Source organism: Aricia agestis, chromosome 15 (assembly GCF_905147365.1).
Source record: "Aricia agestis chromosome 15, ilAriAges1.1, whole genome shotgun sequence".
NCBI classification, from domain to species: Eukaryota; Metazoa; Arthropoda; class Insecta; order Lepidoptera; family Lycaenidae; genus Aricia; species Aricia agestis.
The window spans coordinates 14,796,727-14,817,074 of NC_056420.1; the positions used below are offsets into that span (position 1 = coordinate 14,796,727).

The 20,348-nt window shown below is 38.1% G+C and overlaps 1 protein-coding gene across 1 annotated transcript in view; it reads left to right on the forward strand.

Annotated features, from left to right (window-relative positions):
* Nucleotides 1-20,348, forward strand: part of LOC121734137 (ATP-dependent Clp protease ATP-binding subunit clpX-like, mitochondrial) — a 34,680-nt gene that overhangs the window by 12,190 nt on the left and 2,142 nt on the right. Inside the window, exons 2-9 of the mRNA XM_042124562.1 lie at nucleotides 5,197-5,319; nucleotides 10,923-11,124; nucleotides 13,479-13,645; nucleotides 16,427-16,552; nucleotides 16,927-17,071; nucleotides 17,320-17,411; nucleotides 17,741-17,894; nucleotides 19,690-19,891. Of these exons, the coding sequence (XP_041980496.1) occupies nucleotides 5,197-5,319; nucleotides 10,923-11,124; nucleotides 13,479-13,645; nucleotides 16,427-16,552; nucleotides 16,927-17,071; nucleotides 17,320-17,411; nucleotides 17,741-17,894; nucleotides 19,690-19,891 (1,211 nt within the window). The remainder of the gene's footprint in view (nucleotides 1-5,196; nucleotides 5,320-10,922; nucleotides 11,125-13,478; nucleotides 13,646-16,426; nucleotides 16,553-16,926; nucleotides 17,072-17,319; nucleotides 17,412-17,740; nucleotides 17,895-19,689; nucleotides 19,892-20,348) is intronic.

Genomic DNA, 20,348 nt, shown 5'->3' on the forward strand with positions numbered 1-20,348 from the left:
CCCCCCCCCCCCCAAGAAAGTGTTAACATTGTTTACCTATTTAGAAATAAATATTTTGATTTTGATGAAAGCTGGATCTATTGCTACGAACCCGAAACCAAAAGACAATCATTAAATCAAGAGTACTACTCTCTTTTGGTGACAAGATTGTCATGCCGGGATAGATACCATATTGATTGCCATAAAGAAAGGCTTTGCGCAAACATAATATAGTATTAAAACTTCAAATGTGGCCAGCAAAGAGCCATGTTGTCAATTTCATCAGGCGATTAGTCGCTCGTTCTTTGATCCTAGTTATAAAATCGTACTCTACTACTACTAATATATATATTCTGTGACTCTACCGTCTACGACGTAGCAGAGCCCATACATGTGTTCACACACGTGTACAACTCCTACGTGTAATGTGTACAGTCGCTTGCCTTTATCTACATTTGTACCTTATTGCTAAATGATAAGGTTGGAAAGTGTACAACGGAAATCGTCGACTGTACTCAATAGAACAATAGTCAATAATTAACAAACAAGATTCTCAGCAACACGTGTAACGTTTGGCAACGTAGGATAACAATTATAGTCAATAGAAACAATTGATTTGGCAATCTTGGCATATGAAGGGGGACCGCACGTGGCGGAAAGTGAGGATGCGTGTTGCACCAAATTGTACCACTTCCGAGCGCGACGGGGCCGGAAAGGAAATAAATAGACGATCGTTTGATAGAGCGCTTCTTTCTTCTACTAGTAACTAGGGCATAAGCTAGTGTTTTTCTGTGGCCATTCTAGGACTAGCTACTGTGGCCGTCACAGTAGAAATGCATAAGAATTATAGAACTATGAAAGATTTCAGATACAAAGTGAAAGATTCTATCGTTTCGTGGAAAGAAACCATTTACTTGGTGATTGGTGGCCGTGTTAGGCTTCGGTTTTCTGAGGGTGGTAGTATGTCCCTCTGCATTTTGTATGACATACAATATATCGATCAATTTCTTTTGCTTCCTATCCACAGCAACCTCCAGTTGGGGCCAACCGTCAGCTTAAACCCCCTATTGACAAAAAAATGTTTAATTTAAACATTTAAAATTAATTGGTCTGAACATTGAATTAAGTAAATACTTTTCTATCGTAGAAACTATTTACTAATCCGTGCTGTAACTTCGTCTATGTACTGCCTTATAGCCACTTACTACTCACAAGAGCTTCTAAGTTAAAAGGTTTAGCTTATTGCGAGAGTTTGAGAGCCCCCATGTTCAGTGTTTGCGTTATCTAACGTTTGTTTCTCTTTCGAGATCGTCATTAGCTCTGCGATCTGCGTTGGTTTCTAGTTAATCTACCCCGCCTAGACTTTCAGAAATGGCGCGGAGATGCGACTTTGTAAGGCCTAGGTAGTAAACAAAAGTTTCGCCATCTATGACTAAATATTACGAAACGAGGTCTTAAACTCTTAACCCAAAAAACATCAGTCTCTGTAGAAAATCTTTCCCAAACTTTGATTCTCGGGAAAACAAAACCTGACAAACAAGGAATCTAAGGCATAATATAATTTTATCCGATAAATGATAGGCATGCAGCTAGATGTGTTTTTCCCACTTTGTTCCTATCCGTGGTTACGCATCTTCATCAGAGTCTGTTCCGAATGGCGATTACCGCAGGCGGCAGGCCGCATGAAGATGCTCTGTCACTGTTGGCAGCCTCTAATCGCTCTGAAGTCTGACGTCTTGCCATTATACCATCATTACTCGAAAGCGAAAGTGTTTCTAGAAGGCATTTCGTACAAAAAGCTTGGCTGCGGTTTTTAAGTCGATTTCTGCTGATTCATTGTTTGATTTATCTTTTGGCAACAAAACACCCGTGAGTCGTGAGTCGTGACGAGCCCGTTGAATGTATCAATGCATTTTGTGTTTTGTATAATACATTTTCAGCGTTTTAAAGCCATAAACTATTGGTCGTCTTGACTGAACTGGCTGGTGCCGCTTTTGTGTTAGACCAAAGCAAATTCCTACCTTTGAGGAAGGCCCCAGTGTTTTGGTTACTGTGGCAGTAACAAAGGTGTTACCAGCCCATGAAGGTCGTATCCAATACGTAATGTTACGTGCAATGGAGACTGGAGTATTAGCATACAATCTGATCGAGTAGAGGCAGGCAGGCGGGAATCCAGTTCTATAGCTTTCGCCATCTGCAGTACTTAGATCCGAGACCGTTTTGGAGAAAGTAAAAAGGGAAACTGAACGCGAACTTATAGTGAAAGTGTGTTTTATTTTGCAAAAAATAATAAGGGCTGCTCCTCACGTCACGAGTCACGACATTGTTCGTAAAAACACGCTTGTGTTTTCAAAGCAAACAAATTGCACGGTAAAGGAATACTGGAGCATTGGGATTTGGGACGCATGTTTGATGTTACTCAAGGAGTAAGAATTGGGTTGTCGATCTTTTAACTCCTCGGTCACCCAAAATACAGCGCAAAAGCCATACTTCAATTATTCTTCGAGACCGTGTGTTTTTCCATTCCTCTCAAACCAGCCCTTTCTGAAACGAACCTTCTTCACATTTTCAAATAGAAACTCTACTTTTACCGTTTGTAAGTAATCCCCACCCAGCCGTGTCACGAGCATCTAAGAGATGACCCTTCGAGAATTGCTTTGTTTACATCAATTTCGTATGTAAATCTATTTCGGAGAATATCCGATGTGAATTTCCGTTGTTTTATTATTCAAGTGATACACTTCCCATCGTAGTTGGCGGCGTTGCGTAACGCGGTAAATGGTACCGTGTTATTAAACCGCGTCTTATGCAACGGTCAGAACATTCACCAATTGCCTATTGTATCTGGTACGAAAGTATTACCGTATAGTCATGCGCGATAGAATGTGTGTACATACTGTGAGTAGGTACCTCGAAATGGTAGCATTAATTATTGTATACTAGAGATCGCCCAATGGTCGAAATTCGACCTTAGTTTCAACGACATTAGGACTAGTACCTATATTTCGTAAAAAATATTGACTTTATCATATTTTTTTCAACTCTTGTCTCTGGGACTCAGTTGATCTCAGATTGGCCGTGTAAGCATCGTCTAATAGTATCTAAAATTCAATAAAGAAAAATTATAATCCATTTTCAATTTTTCACCTTGTTGTCAACAGACTTCAACCATAAATAAAGAGTATAATTCGTATGTATAGGCTTGTCACTCAAAAATCTTTCATTTTTCCTAGTGTGTGTTGTAGTGTGTGTAATGTTTTATTTGTTAAAAGCATAATTTCACTATAATATTAGCTCGATGCACTCCTTCACCATATAAACTATAACTGTGCAAAATTTCATTCACCTACGTTTCCCCAGTTTTCGTCAAGTGATACAAAGTTTTTGGCTCACGTATTAATATAATAGACTCTGAGACTATACACTGTGAACGTCTTGTTTGTTTACATTGAATATTCTTATATATTTCAGATGGAGACAAAATATGATTATGCGACGACTCAATATAGTAGGCATTTAATTCAGTGGTCGATTCTTCTAAGAATTTTGGCAGGATATTGTTATTATTGCAGGGAAAGTTATTGTTCCTTGCGGTTTTCCTATCTTCATCGTATTTACGTGCCTCGCTTTCGGTCAAGTTTGAATTGTGATTCATGTTACCCATTAGGTATTACTTATTACCACGATTTGTGCCCCGCGAATTATTATGTACCCGGTCGTCTTCTGTTTTATGGGCTACGTTCCGAATTTAGATACTGATAAACAACTGTATTACTCAAACTAAGTGGCTCCCAATTGTCGTCCGTCAACTGAGGACACTGTCAATTGTCATCCAGTGAGGAGTCAAGGAGACTCGGAATTCGGCCGTCTAGTCACAAACGTCGTAAGTATTGTGCGAACGGTTTTTATAAATGTGGAAAGTGGGTCTGCAGTCGGCAGTCGAACAATATAATTCACTCTCAGTTTCACCGCGATCAGAACAATGGGTGGAAAGTGGATTACCTTCGTAGTCCGCACCGCGTTTCCTTGTCATTCTAATGAGGTGCACTTGAAGCTGAAAGCTGACTGCGTTTTGCAATCTATATCCTTTTCCTGTAACCTTTAAAGTTTTCGCGCCTCTGTCTATGTATATTCAGTATGCTAAAGAAAGGCTAAGCTAAGTTTTCGGAATAAAATGTCAATCGAAAGGTTAAACTACCACATACATACAAATTTTAAATTACTCGTTCGGTGTAATTTAAATGTGTCCCAGTATGTCTAGCATACTGTGCGTACCGTATGTCCCTGCCCTCATTGTCATTTAATGAAGCCTAATCAAATCATATTGAATTTATTTTCCTTATTCGAACTGTAATTTTCATGATGTAGAACTCATAATATTTCTCTCTAAGTTACACCATATTTTTTGTACTCTTAATAAACCGAAGTCTTCCCTTTCCTCAAAATCATAATTTCCTTCGTTCTTTTTGCTTATGAAGGAGACCCGTGCAATGTGCAGGGGGCCTAAGAATCTGTCGGACATCTATTAACCAAGTTGTGACGATCCCCTTACGGTGAACGTCCGCACATTCGACCTTGTCCAAGGTCGGAGAGTAACCGGTTGTTACCAGATACAACATTATCATAATTTTGCACAAAACCTTACTTATTTTAAACTAGTTAACTTGCGTATTCGGTGTACACCTTGAAAAGAATTGGACCAAGTGATGATCCTTGAGGCATTCCTATCTTTGTTTTATAATATCTTGAATTTTATACTTTCAAAAACTCAATGAATTCATTATTTTAGCAGAACTTTATTACTTAGTTATAAGTTATAATATAAATAAGTAGGTGTGTGAGAAAATAATTGTAATGTTGTCTAATGTCTTACAAACCAAATTAAAAATATGTACTTACATGATAATATCCAATGTAGAACAGCTGTGTTTACTCACAAGTTACATACAGTTGACATCACTTGTGGTCTGCCCTGTCTTTGAGACTGGTTTTTATTTCAGTGTGCATGTAATCAACAAAATATATAGAATAAACAAACAGACAAAGTCATTCAACTTTAAAGATTTCTTAGCTTAGATATAAAATTACAGAATGGTAGTACGTTTGTTGGTGGTACTTATTTCTAACTCTATCAAAACAAAACAATTTCTACTGTACGAAATGTACAACAGCACCACAGATATCGAAACCATCATCATCACATTTCTCTGGTTGCAGGTGGAGCACAGACATGCCGCGCGCTGCGGCGCTCCGGGCCGCGCGGGATCAGCACGTGCGCGGTGCTGTGCAAGAGCCCGCCGGAGCAGCCGCCGCACCCGGCTAAGGACGGCGCCGGCGCAGGTTAGTTGGATAGCATCTACATAGTACTATAGAAGGAACAGAAATAGGGGTAAGAGCCTACAACGTGGAGCCTACAAATGGAGGTCTACAACGAGAACGTTTTGAGAGTCAAACGATCGAATCACAAAGCCGCGTCCTAATCTATCAGCGTCATTTCAGGTTTGTTAGTGTGCCCTACTCTAGTAGCATTCCGGTTTGAGTCTCAAAACGGTTTTGTTGTACGGCCTCTGATAACACACCTACCGAGTTAAGCGGCGAGGCAGTGCTCTCGGCCAAGCACTCGGTATGTTTATTATGGATGTGCTGGGCCGAGGGGCGCTGTCATTCTACTCGGTAGGTGTAATCAGGCCCTAGTGGTTTGCCATTCTAGGGAAATTGGCGTAACAAAGTTAGCCGACATGGTCGCATCTGCCTAACGTGCGAAAGCGGGTATGCTAATTTAAATTTTATTTCTTGTAAATAAATAGGCTGAATACACGTGTAAAAACTGTTTTAGAATTGTTGTGATGTCCTGCTCCTAGCGGCTTAAAGACTAACTAAATAGAGAAGAATGTAGGCCTCTAGTCAAGTAGTCAAGCTGCATCCAATAAATATTATATTTCTAACGTCGATTACATTTTTAAATGCTCTTACTTCGCTGCCGAAATTATCAAATGCAATCTGCGCAAGAAACTCCACGGAGCATTAATTGCATACTTAATAATAAACAAGATAACTATGTAAGTACTACGTAGGATCTAGATATTGCATATTACGACTGCATGTGTATTATCTCGCTGAAAGTATGCACTTTGTAATAGAGTCTACTATCAACGCAACTGAATCGTCTGAACGTGAGAGTATAAACATTTCGCTCTATGCTAGCCTGGTAACTGGTGATGATAAGGCCTTATCTAGTTGACCTGACTGGGTGACGACTTTGTCAGTCATAATATAAGATGTTGACCTGCACGTGCTAAACAATATCCTAACTCCTATTCGACAAAGCTGCTTCTCGACTTGTCTCGAAATTTTGTTTGCGACTAGCCCCCTCAGTAATAGAAATATGTAAAAGATGTCAAAGTTGTAATACGAAGCAAATGTAGCCTGTGCTTTTTGAATGTCTACAGTCTACACTCTAACTCTACTATACACGTGTCTGTTCTTTCTCTACTTCAAGATAAAATCTATATATAAAAAATTTCTTCAGTTTCACTTTATAGTTACGAGCATAGGTAAAATTGGGTGCTGGTGAACCTTAAAAATTAAGTGCATCATTAATTTTGATTGCTTTTGATTAATTAAACATAAATATAATCGATATTAAATCATAATCGCCGAGGGCCGACCTCTAACGCCTGATTTAAAGTTTACATTTACATGTTATTAAACGGTTTTAACGTATACGTAATAACTAATAGTCATTGAGATTGTGGAATTGATCTGCTGATCTGGTGATCTGGTGTTCGTTACAGGAATGTTGAGAATATTCACATCCGCACCCATTAAACATCCCCATTCCCCAGTAATTCGTTTTTATGAAGTAGTACGAGTAACACCAACGTTTTTATAAAGTGTTCATTTTAAATCATACTATGTATTGTTATTAACTTATTACTTCTCCTATTTTTGTCGTCTAATTTTTGTCGCATACGCACGCTGTACTTCACCTGTCATTAGAACTCATTTTATCTGTAAAAAAATTTTATGTAAGTACAAAAATGTCACAAATGCTGTTCTGTTGGTGAGTCTATAAAAATAAATAAATCAATAAATTTTCATAGGTACGCGTTTGGACTGGTCAAAAAACTGATTTACCCGAAAAGTACCATATATACGATAAAATCAGCCGCGCGCCACGTTACATTCTCCCGTGGTCTGTCTCCATATCAGCTGTGCTAGTGTGCTCAAAAATCGGTTGGGTAGTTTTACAACCTATTTAAAAAAAGAAACAAACATACAATATTCTTTATAATATTAGTAGAGATCTGGTATAAACATAATATTATGAATGTAACCTTCTGAACGGCGAGGCTGGCTGAAGGTCCGTACCGAACGTGTTTTGTCAATGTAACACGTGAGCTAGAAGCACGTTTTCAGCGCGGAGTGGACTGCTGACCGCAGATCTATCCGTTCATTAGCTAATTAGTTACGTGGTCAGTTTTCAGGGTCTGTTAATTTTTTGTTTATTTTTCATCGTTAAGAGGTCATGCGCTGGCCTGGCCCGCTCCGGGCGCCATATTGCCAGCCCGTACGGGTGTCCCGGATATCTGCGAAGCCAGCCTAATTGTTGAATGTCGTGTCGCCTGATTTGGAGACCCGTCTGATCGTTTTCAAATCAATTTCATTAAAAAGTATACATGCCAAAACTTACCAATGAAATAAGCTATATGCTATAGTCACAACTGACACCTTTAATGATCAACTAGCTTATTAGCATCTTTCCTATTAAAGGCACTTTGACGTCGGTAGGCGTACCTATTATTATACTTCTTAAGGCGAACACAACATTCAAGAACTCGCTACTGTTAATTGTTATCCATTGAGTAATAAAATGGCTTAAAGCAACACCTTTATCTACCTCTTCCAAATTAGCGAGCAAGGATAACGAGAACATAATAATCGTGTAGGATATCTCGCCAGTCACCTTTACTGTGGGCTCTGTGGCCTTACCGGTGGGTCAGGGTCAAATATTCCTGACTCCGTATCACCTCTTAATAACAATACCCTGTCGTAGGGAAAAGGCAGGTATAGATGTAAGATGGCCGATAGTCCAAATTCTCCTTCGAAGAAAATTATACCTCAACCGTGATTCTGTAGCGTTTTTACAAGTGTTAGCATTAATAAGTAGAGAAAAAGAAATACGCTACACATTCCTTGCCTCATAGAATATCAAGGATGTATAAAGTCAAAAATGTAGCATACCAATGTCCTGAATCGCGGTTTTGGGCTTTTTCCTGGCCGAGCATACTAACTTGTTTGGTCGAAAGACCTTCCTGTTGGGTTCGGCAGCTACCACCACATTTTAACAGGTTTTTTGGGTGTTCGGACTTCGGGGCGGGGCGGGCTAGAGCCTTGACGTCCTTGCGACTCAAATGGATCTATTGTGACGCTTTCGGATTAGAGTACCGTCCTCAGTCCAATCTTGCTCAAGAATTAAACGATTGGGATTGGTGCTACGAACTTTCTCTGTGGTAGAGAGAACTTCTTACCTCACAGGGTTTTATCTTATAAACATACCTACCTCGTTTCTATTGAAATTATGGGCTTATCATGATTTATTTGTAAGAAGTGATTCATTGGTCAAAATTTTTCATATTACATAAAGTTAATGGTAGCCTTTCATCAAAACTCAAATATGTTGTAACTTGAAAGTCGTGACTCGCAGAATAATATATCGTTTGTTTTATTACTTTCTGAGTTCTGACCCTTGAGATATTTTGTCACAACTCACGAAGTACCATCGAGGAAGTTGATTCCCAAATCCTATGCAATTGACAGACCAACGTTATTTAGTCGAATATGTCAATTCAACAAAATTCAAATTCAAATTCGTTTTATTTTACATGACTTATAGCAAGGACGCTATTTAATTTTTTATCTTTAAATTCAGCCAAGAACTTGGCTAGTAGGACGGCAGCTGCTTCTATTGAGCAGTTTGGTCATAATGATAAGACATCTAATGACAGCTTGAAATATGTTCCAAATAAAAATAATTTAAATTAGACAATAAGACAACAGAGGAAGTCTGTAGCACTGTAGATTTAATTCAAAATAAACTTAATTCACTTACGCTGATGCATCAAAATATACAAGGAATGTCAAATAAGGACCTAGAAATTGATTTATTTTTAAATAACAATAATGTAGATACTTTATGTATCGGGCAATCTACAAGCTAGCCCGTAATACTTCACTTAGAGAAAAATTTAAGGAAACTGGAATCTTAACTGTTGCTTCTCAATATGTCCTATCAAATGTATTATATGTTAAAAAGAATATATATCAATTCACGAAAAAATGTGATACCCATGGGAGAAATACTTGTAATAAACAAAAATTCCAGTGACTAGACTTACTAAAGTCAAAAATTCTTTTAAAGGTCAATGTATACGCCTTTATAATAAGATCCCAGAAAACGTTCAAAATCTTTCAATTAATAAATTTAAAAAAGTTGTTAAAGAACGTTTGTGTACCAAAGCATACTATAAAGTTACTGATTTCATGAATGATAGTACACCGTGGGAATAAGGTCGCCCCCCGCAGAGCTGTTTCTGTATATTATTTTATTGTAATATTGTACACTTGTTGTATTTAGTTTTTTTTATTTAATCATAATGACATTGTAATTTTCTATCTTTTTGGTAAAAGATGGCCCCGTGCGAGTTTCTTCTCGCCGGGTTAGTTCCCGAACCGGTGGTAGGCCCCAGTAGCATCTACGTTCGGAAAGTGTTTGAAAAAAACCTATTCTGAATAAAAATTGTTGACTTTGACTTTGACAATATTAATTGTGATCTGTCAGCTGGGTTTGAAGTAACGCAACCAAACTACTTAGGTCTCCGATTTGCATAGGAATCAACTTCTCTGATAGTACATTCATAGAGTGAAACTTATGAACCTTATGACTAAACTAGTAAGGCATTCATGTAATAAGTACGGGGTTTTCGCGACTGTACATTGGTGGTGGTGAGATGGACCGCTTCTGACCTCCATGTTGATAATTTATACCAGTTATTAATATTCAAATTGTCGAGCGAGGGTTTTCCTCAACAGGCCTCTCGAAAAACTAGATAACATTTCTAAGAATAGCAGTCGAGTATAAATAAGGTGTTGTTTTATGGATTAAAATTAGCATACTTTACATTTAATACTAATAAATACACAGACTATATTCAACAGGGTAACTGTAATTTGTCCCCTATATTTTAATGCCTTAAAATCCGAAACATTTCAGCAATGAGTAATGACGAATTGTGGCATTAAAGTTAACACTCGATATCACGGACAGAAGAGACAGAAAGACAGACACCAAAAAATTATAACACGTCTCTTTCGTCGGGATTAAAAACGGAAATTGTCGAGTACCATTACCACAAATCGTGCTGATCGAGGCCTCGATCGTTCAGTAAGCCAAGATAAAGTCTCCAATTGGCATGGATACTGCAAAACAAATGTTTACTTATCTGTATCAGAATTTCTGTGTATGTTATTGACCCTAAAATTGAATAACGACAATGAACTTTCAGTGGGCGTCTCCATTCTCCAGTAACACTTTCTTTTGTCTTAGATAAGGTTTGGCGTGCTTATTAAACAACGCTATAGCTGATAACACGTGATGAGTCAGCGGCACGCGTGATTGTGTTAATGCCCTTTGCCAAATAAATAGAAGAGAAAGATGGAGATAATATTATATATTATGTAGAGATAATGATTAGACCACGTGACCATATAATAGAGTCTGTATCCAGTCAATCAAATCAAATTGTTGGTTTATTACAAAAAATCTTTCCCTGTTTGAATATTATGATGATTGTTTCTTGTATGTTCAACGATACCGCCATTTACTATGCACATTATTTCTTATATTCCTTGCTATGCACATTATTTAATTTGCTTCTGCGCAGGCGCATCAGGCGGCACGGGCGGGAAGTCCGGTGTGCTCACGTGCCCGAAATGCGGGGATCCGTGCACACACGTCGAGACCTTCGTCAGCTCGACGCGCTTCGTCAAGTGCGACAAGTGCCACCACTTCTTCGTCGTGCTGAGCGAGGTCGACACCAAGAAGAGTATCAAGGACGGCGCCGAGACCAAGTCTGGATTCTACAGGTGGGCAGCCCTGGATGTAGGTATAGGCAGTATAAGCCATGGCTCATGGCCTAGTGGCCTATTCTCATAAAAATATAAATCTTGCAGGTAGGTCACTGTACACTCGGACCAAAAAACAAGGCCTTTGCATCCGTTGCAGTGGATGATTTATACAGTATTTTCAGAGCGAACTAACCACTATTAAAATACTGTATATTCTGGGATTTTAAATGTCCGTATGGTTGCCTAAGCACATACGGCATTCTCGCAACATACTCGGCCTAGTCCATAGGAACAGGTCAATACTAGAGATGTGCCGACTGGTCGGTAAAGCCGACTATCCGGCCACTTTCGTAGTCGGCGACTAGTCGGCAAAAAGCGCCGACTAATCGGCTAGTCTGCGGCGAATGATCGGCACATCTCTAGTCAATACATCTGGGACCAACTATGTGCGGATTTCCTCACGATGTTTTCCTTCACCATACGAGCGTGCGTATTATATTGTACTTGAGATCTGAAAATGTCTCATTGGTACACGCCTACACCCGGGATCGAACCTGAAAACGAAAGGTCTACCAACTATAGGCCACGGACTCGGACCAATAATGTTTAAAAACAACCCCCTATTCTTAATCAGTGTCAGGAAATCAGAATACCTACTAAATATTTAACTGATGCAATTACTGGAAGTTGCTTACGAGTTGTAAGTTACAACCTTTCATGGAATACATAAACCCAAATGTTTCAGCAGACTCAGCACTAAACAGGCTGATAATAATAAACCACTCTACTCTAGATCATATTATCAGCTTTTTTAAAAACTCTAATTGTACACACATCTAAAATATTTATTGTAGAGTATGTTACCTACCCGAAAACGTATAAAATTGTCGCGTATTTTACATCTGTTTTATAAAATAATAAAAAAAAACATTTATTTCTGGCTTCATAACATTAGATATAAGTACATTTATTAATTATATTATTGTTACATTAAAAGATTATTACAATACTCACATTAATTAAATACGATTAAGTTATAAAAATTAAGAATTAAATTTAAATTGTAAAGTTAAAATTATGTAAGTAAGTATACTTAAATAAAATAATAAGTAAGTACTTATAATATATTTTCACAAAAATAGATAAAATTTTAAATGTTGAATTGTGATGCAAACAAACAAACCAATTCCTGTTTTAATATCAAAATATGTATCAACATTCTACATACTACATCGATTGTATTAAGTATTTCGTGTGTCTGTAATGAGGTAAACGGTGATGAAAAAAGTGTGAAAGCAGTGCATTTTAGTGGCCATACATACATAAATATTAAGCAGTTATACCGGCCTGTGATTGATCATACTCATTATGTAATGTTTCCGTCATTTGAGCTGGTGTGTATAGTGTTAACTTCCGTTATTAAATGTTATTGTATAAGTAGCGGATAGGACTCCCTCCTCTATACACGCAGAAATTGTTTTTTGTTACTTTTGGTCTCCTATTGCGTTACACGGGTTTAGGATTATATTCCGTGGGTTTCCGAGAAGAGGTTCTTAAGTGCGTGTATTAAAAAATTAAAAGAAAATATTTTATTCATATTTTCAACTAATGGCATTATAGGCGGCCTCTAGTGCCTTCTTACTTGTGACTTGTAAGACATGGTAAGCTATTTTTCTGCCAAAATCATATTTTGTTGTCATCAGTACATACAATATAACATAACATTAATGTTCACTGAAGGTCACTTCTGTTTAGCAGTTCGAGACAACAAGACGAGAGTTGAATGTCCGCTTGTCTCCCAAAGGCGTGTAACGTCCACTGTAGGTCTTTTAAGGATGTTTATTTTTAGCTTAGAAACTAATAAAGTACATAATTATTTAATGTACATACCTAACTACCTACCAGTGCCAGGTAATATTAGTATAAAGATAAGTTTTTTTTGGTAATTAAAAGTACGAATATAACTTGCTTGGGTCAGTGACATTCTTTATAGCCGACTGATGTTATGAAAAAGAGATATTTGAAATACATTGAACTGGAGTATTTATTGTAGTTTGCCGTAAATTATCTGTTCTAGTATTAAAGGTACTTAAGTAAAGACTGTTAAGACCTTTGATTCTCATTTACAAACTATACAAAAGTCAACAATGATAGTTTGACCCTAGCCCGCCAGCGCGTTAAATAAAAACTATTACAAATAACATGACGTCACATCCTTATCAGAAGTACCGTAAAAGCGTTTTCGTCAGTACAAATTAAAAATATATAAAATCATATTTTCAAATCGACTTAATTTATCAATCGTAAGCTTTTATTTTAGAGACAAATGACTTTTTTGCTCGCAAACTAATAATATTATATTTATTTTCCAGAAAACCTCCGCCGCCGCCCAAGAAGATATTCGAGTACCTCAACAAGCACGTGGTCGGTCAGGAGCACGCGAAGAAAGTGCTCTCCGTGGCCGTGTACAACCACTACAAGAGGATATATAACAACGTCACCGGCGCCGCGCCCGACGCCGCTGCGCAAGCGCACAGAGGTGAGCGAGATAGATATACAGAGAGTAAAGCCGCGTTTCCACTAGGCAACATTTAGCGCGTGACACGTGACGCTCAACATGTACGGCAACGCTGCACAACGGCGCGCGACGTTGCCAGCTGGCGCGCAACACGACGCGCGGTTTGTTAGAAGAGAATCGTAGTTGAGCATCAATATTTGTTGTCGAGTGGAGACACGCGCAACAATGTCCGTAGTGTGGTGTATCGAACGAGTGCTCAAATTAATCGAACTTTACCAAAACTATGAATGTTTATGGCCTGGGATACTGCTCACAGAGACTATAATAAAAAATTATAACCACTGGCGCCGATATCAACACAAGTACTTCTGGCGACATGTTGGCGACAACTGACGTAAAGTAGATGCGTAGACAGACAACGTTGTTACTTGTTCATCAAAAGTTCTGCGCTGATTATCAACATGTTGGGCTACTTGTTATCCATGTTGCGCGTCAATTGTTGCTTAGTGAAAACGCGGCTTAAGTGAGACAGCGACTTTCTGCCGCGCATTCACAAACTCTGGAACGAACTGTTACCAGCAGTATTTCCGGACCAATACGACCTGCATTCCTTCAAGAAGACAGCGTATTCCCTCTTAAAAGGCCGGCAACGCGCCTGCAGCTCTTCTTATTTTGCGAGTGTCCATGGGCGACGGTAGTTGTTTTCCATCAGGTGACCCGTTTGCTCGTTTGCCCCCTTATTTTGTAAAAAAAAACGCTATGCTCAATATGTGAGGGCAATTTCAGAAAAACGTGTACGGGGTATAAAATTTCATTTTAATTTTTATGTCAATTATTTCTTTTTTCTATAATTTTTTTCTATAATGTAATAGGAAATATCGTTTATTATACAAAAAAAACAAAAAAGAACGCGGAATTTAAGGCATTTTCCTGATAATATCAAAAATGACCGTAGAAAAAGTCACCCAACGGACTCTTCTTGTTGTTTTAAATTGTTTAAAAATTAACCATATTATTTAGCACTAATACATTTTTGGTATCAAATACTATACAAGTTTTGCAATGAAATGCAATGTGTTAACAATAACAATAATCAAAGAAAAATGATTAATAACAGTAAAACTTGGTCACATACCTGAACAAAGAAATTGAAACACCTGCACTTCAACAACATTTCCGCGCTTTAGTCATATAGTTTGCCCGTAAAAACAAAAAGACGTACCTATTGATGAAGAACATATGTTGTTTTGCCAGATCGTGCCGAATAATTTCTAGTATTAGAAGAATTTTTGCAAAAACGAGCGGTCACAAAGCGGAATCTTCCGCAAGACTAAAATTTTCGTTTTAAATTCAAATTAATTTTTAAAAGAAATTACATATAAAAATATATAATTGATACTTTCAACTGATACATTTGACTTTTGAGATTTTAAATTATGTATAGAAATCACTTCCAATACTGGATATTTTTATTTTATATTGGATTTTGGGAAGGGGACAGGTATATTTGATGGTTTTCAATACTTTAAAACCTTCGTAAGTTTTTTATTTAGTAAAGTAACAACAAGACGACAATTAATATATAATTAAAAAATAAAAATAAAAAATGTTTTATTTCTGAGTAAATTTGAATCAAATTTTTTCAGAATGTCCACCTGATGCCTACCACCGGTTCGGGAACTACCCCGGCGAGAAGAACCGGCGTAAGAAACTCGCACGGGTCCCACTTTTTACCAAAAAAGTGAGAGAAAAATTGTTCTTTTAAAATAAAGTTTACAATTTTGTAACTTAATATTATATACAATGTCAACATACATATTTGTAAGTCATAATATAATAATGTAGAAGTAGCCTTGCAAGAAGCCATCCTACTCCCAAGAATAAGCTTTGGCACACAAACGCTCTTTGACTACTTTTTTAAATTTATTAATGGAAAGATTTTGAACGTTTTCTGGGATTTTATTGTAAAGGCGTATACATTGACCTTCAAAAGATTTACTGACTTTACTAAGTCTGATCACTGGCATGTCCAGCTTGTGCTTATTTCTAGTATTTCTACAGTGAATGTCACTTTTAACTTTAAATTTATTTATATTTTTTCTAACATATATTACATTATCCAAAATGTATTAAGAAGCAACAGTTAGAATATCAGTTTCTTTAAATTTATCTCTCAGAGATTCTAAAGCAGACATTTTATAAATAGAACGTATGGCTCGCTTCTGCAGCACAAATATTGTATTAATGTCGGCAGCGTTTCCCCATAAAAGGATTCCATATGACATCCTACTATGAAAATAACTAAAATATACTAATCGTGCCGTGTCTTCGTCAGAAATTTCTCTAATTTTTCTGACTGCATATGCTGCAGAACTGAGCCTACCTGCAAGATTAACAATGTGAGGACCCCACTGTAATTTACTATCAAGTGTAATACCTAGGAATACAGTGTAATCTACCAAATTCATCTTCTCATCATTTAATAGCACATTGGTTTGGACTTGCCTAACATTGGGCAAAGTAAACTTTATACATTTAGTTTTACTAGAATTTAAAAGTAAGTTATTAACATTAAACCAATGTACTATTTTTGAGAGAGCACTGTTTACCTCGTCGTAGTTCGACTGTTGTCGCTTTACTTTAAAAATAAGTGAAGTGTCATCAGCAAAAAGCACTATCTCATTATTATTATCCTTTACTAGATAAGGTAAGTCATTTATATAGATGAGAAAAAGAAATGGGCCTAAGATAGATCCCTGTGGGACACCTAATTCACGTTAACATGTCAACAATATGTTCCAGATCTCCTGCACCTGAGCCACAGCGGGAATGGCGGAGGTGGAGGTGGGGCGGAGGTGCTGGAGCGGCAGCACCATGAGCTGCGACTCGACAAGAGCAACATCCTGCTGCTGGGACCCACTGGCAGCGGTGAGTACAACAATAATAGCGATAAAAGTCTTGGTTTGTTTGAAATACATATTTTATTTCAAGCGGACACCGTACATTGGGATTTAAAATATCCTATGTTCTTTCCTGGGACTTAAAGTATTTCCATGCCCATCAAATTGTTTAAGCAGCCATAGTAGGCACAACTTACAAGCGCGCATACAACTTGTGTATGCTGCTCGTAAAATGTGAATGTTGTTCGCAAAATGTGCGTGCTGTACGCAGAATATGCGTCTTGTACGCAAAATTTGCGTGCTGTACGCAAAATGTGCGTTCTGTACATTAATTGAACATTGCTATACACAGACATTGTGTGCATACGACATGTTTCTATAACCATTTCCAATATTGTTCAGGTAAGACGCTGCTCGCTCAGACGATAGCGCAGTGCCTGGACGTGCCGTTCGCGATCTGCGACTGCACGACGCTGACGCAGGCGGGCTACGTCGGCGAGGACATTGAGAGCGTCATCGCCAAGCTGCTGCAGGACGCCAACTTCAAGTGAGTGCGTCACACACTGGAGTTGAGCTAAACTGACTTGCGAGGAATGATTCTATAGAAACGCTATTTAAGACGTCTGTACATAAAATAAACTGAAGCTAATAATACAACAGCATTGACTAAACCGAAATTAGCTGATATAGTAGTAAATAGTTGTTGAAAGTGGCTTTTTTATTAGAGAAAAAACATATTACTAGCTTAAAGTGGATAAACAATATATATAAAAAAAAAAAACATGTGTGTTACAGTGTGGAGCGCGCGCAGACTGGCATCGTGTTCCTGGACGAGGTGGACAAGATTGGCGCCGTGCCCGGCATACACCAGCTCAGAGACGTCGGAGGTACATACATATTATTATACATTGTTTCACATATGCCTTTACTATATGATCTAATAACGAGGCATAGGATTTCATAAAAATTTTGACGCATTGTATAAAGTTGTGTGCCTCGATTTGCCGTTTTGACCTAAAAAAAAATATTAAAGTAAGTGTTATTAGTAAGCAGGAGTGTTCATTCCGAATCCAGACAAGTTTTCAAATGTATACAACATTTGAAAACCTAAAGTCCAATAGCTAGTAGCTATTGGACTTTAGGAGATTATAAAAACTTGTTAATGTCGGAGTGACATAGACAGAAGATCCCAATACTCAAGCCATCTAATTTGCAGGCGAGGGCGTCCAGCAGGGCATGCTGAAGATGCTCGAGGGTGCGGTGGTGTCGGTGCCGGAGCGCAACTCGCGCAAGCTCCGCGGCGACGCCGTACAGGTCGACACCACCAACATACTGTTCGTCGCCAGCGGCGCCTATAACGGTCTCGACAGGTCAGTTCTAGGCAGAAGTAATGCAGCCATCACGTCACGTCAGTCACGACGCTTCGTGCTATGAGACGATACCATTGGACGATACGCGCGTCCAATGGTATCGTCTCAAGCACGAAGCACTACGCATGTGCGGCCGCAGCATAATAGACAGTTTTACATCCTAAGGGTTAATTCAGACCGCAACGCGATGCGTAGATGCTTTTCTAACCCCTGGAGCATGATCAAACACTAGCTGTCAAAATGTAATAAAAAAAATGGCGACCTACCTTCCTAAAACCTACCCTCTTTGTACAAAAAAATGTAACTATATTTTATGTTTCTGTGAAAAATATTATAATATATGTTAAATTTTCTATCTATTAAACCATCATATTATAGTATTTAGTATGATTTAATATTCGTTTTACAACTATAAGCATTGAAAATTATGTTGCTGACAGTATTGCAAGAAAAAATGAATACTTTATTCTTATCTCAATAACAAAGACATAAACTAACTAGTTATTGTAAACAATTCAAAGTAAGAAGTTGAGATGTATAAAAACAAACCACTTGAAATGGGACACTCCTAGGTAAAAAAATATGTACCCGCAAGCAAACTTCAACCTTAGTGCTATACAAATAAAGTTCAAAATGGCCGCGACCGGTAAAAAGCCGTTAAAAATAGGTCGTTTTTATCTCAATTGTTTTACTAAAGCGATGGAATAATATACGATAAATTGTTGTTTACACGAGAATAATTCCTAGTATAAGCTTTTAACGTCATTTATTTACAAAAATATTAAACAAATCGCGTCAGAATCACATAAATATAAGGCCACTTTTCGAGTGTAACCTACAAGTTATTACGACGTATTTATTTCAAATAATTATTAATACATACATAAAATACCTAATAAAATTATTTAAAAGTACTTACATTCTTGAAAATCCTAAAGTTATACACAAAAACCATCAAAATACTCAACAACACGCGCGCCACAAACACGATTTTCAATCGACTGAAATCAGATGTTTGACCACAGAGTAAAGTATTTTTTTCATTGAGAATAAACATTCTCAATGAAAAAAATACCCATGTATCAAAGATCATATCTAACCAAACTTCTATATACAAAAGTAGTCTCTACTGTCGATCGAATATCCTACATACTCGAATGAAAGAGGCTTTTGACATTTGGCGCGGTCGCATGCGACCGCTTGGGGCTTGACAGGCTAAAGTATTGAATTGACAGACTTGCATGACGTCTGTCAATTGAAGTCTGTCAATTATCAAATCCATGCAAATTTAGAAATGCATGTACGCGTTGCGTAATGCGTTGCGGTCTGAATTGACCTTAACGCTGATACATTTCTATCACGTAACTCGCTAGCAAACGAACTTTGCTTACGTCATACAAATATTATTTTGCAAGTGGTAAAAATACAAGCTAAGGGCTAAGGCTGATAAAATTTAGATTGACATTAATACGCCTATTACGTCTATTTCATGATGCCGCGCCCGATAAAATCATTTGTTTACCACATGCAAATTTACAACTTTGAAATTTGATTGCGGTATTTGAATAATATTTCGATTTTTCACTCATACAAAAGGGCCTTTTCCTTTTGTACGAGTGGGATATGTGGGCGGGGCGATTCTAGCACCGTAAAGTGATCCTCCTTGTTAAGATACCCTTATGCATGTGATGTTTTTATTGTATTGAAATGTGAACCGTTTTACTGTAGACTTTAGTGTAATGTGATGTCTTATTGTTAAACAAACGTTATTATTATTATATTTATCGTATTACAGGTTGATCCAACGGCGCAACAACGAGAAGTACCTCGGTTTCGGCGCCGCAGGCGCGTGGGTGGGAGGAGGCCGGCGCGCCGCGTCCGCCGCCGCCGCCGCCGACGCGTCCCCGACCGACAGCGAGCGCGACGAGCACCTCGAGCGCGACCATTGGCTGCGGAAAGTGCAGGCGCGCGACCTCATCGACTTCGGCATGATACCGGTACGTGCACGAACGCACACATATACGCCTGTATACGTAACATATACGCCCGCACACGCACACGTATACGCACGCATCGTGCGCACAAACATGTTGTCAAGTCACGTCTATTTCGCCACATCTGAACGCATATACGACACGTACATAAAACGTCTTATTGAATATGTAATATAATTCTCGTTGTACTACTACATGTTATTATTATTATTACTAAAACACTAAGATAAGTGTATAAATGAAAAATAGTATGGGCAGCGTCGTCGCCCGCATCCGCGCTCCGTCGTACGCGCATGCGCTGCCCATACTATTTTTCATTTATACACACGCGAGCGTGCGCCCGCGCGAGTATTAGCGTTGGCCCCAAGGCCTCCATTTCTTTGTATATATATATTATAGTTCCAATTTTCTAATTTCTGTCGTAAATTGAGTCGTTGGACAGCAAAGATTTTTACGATAC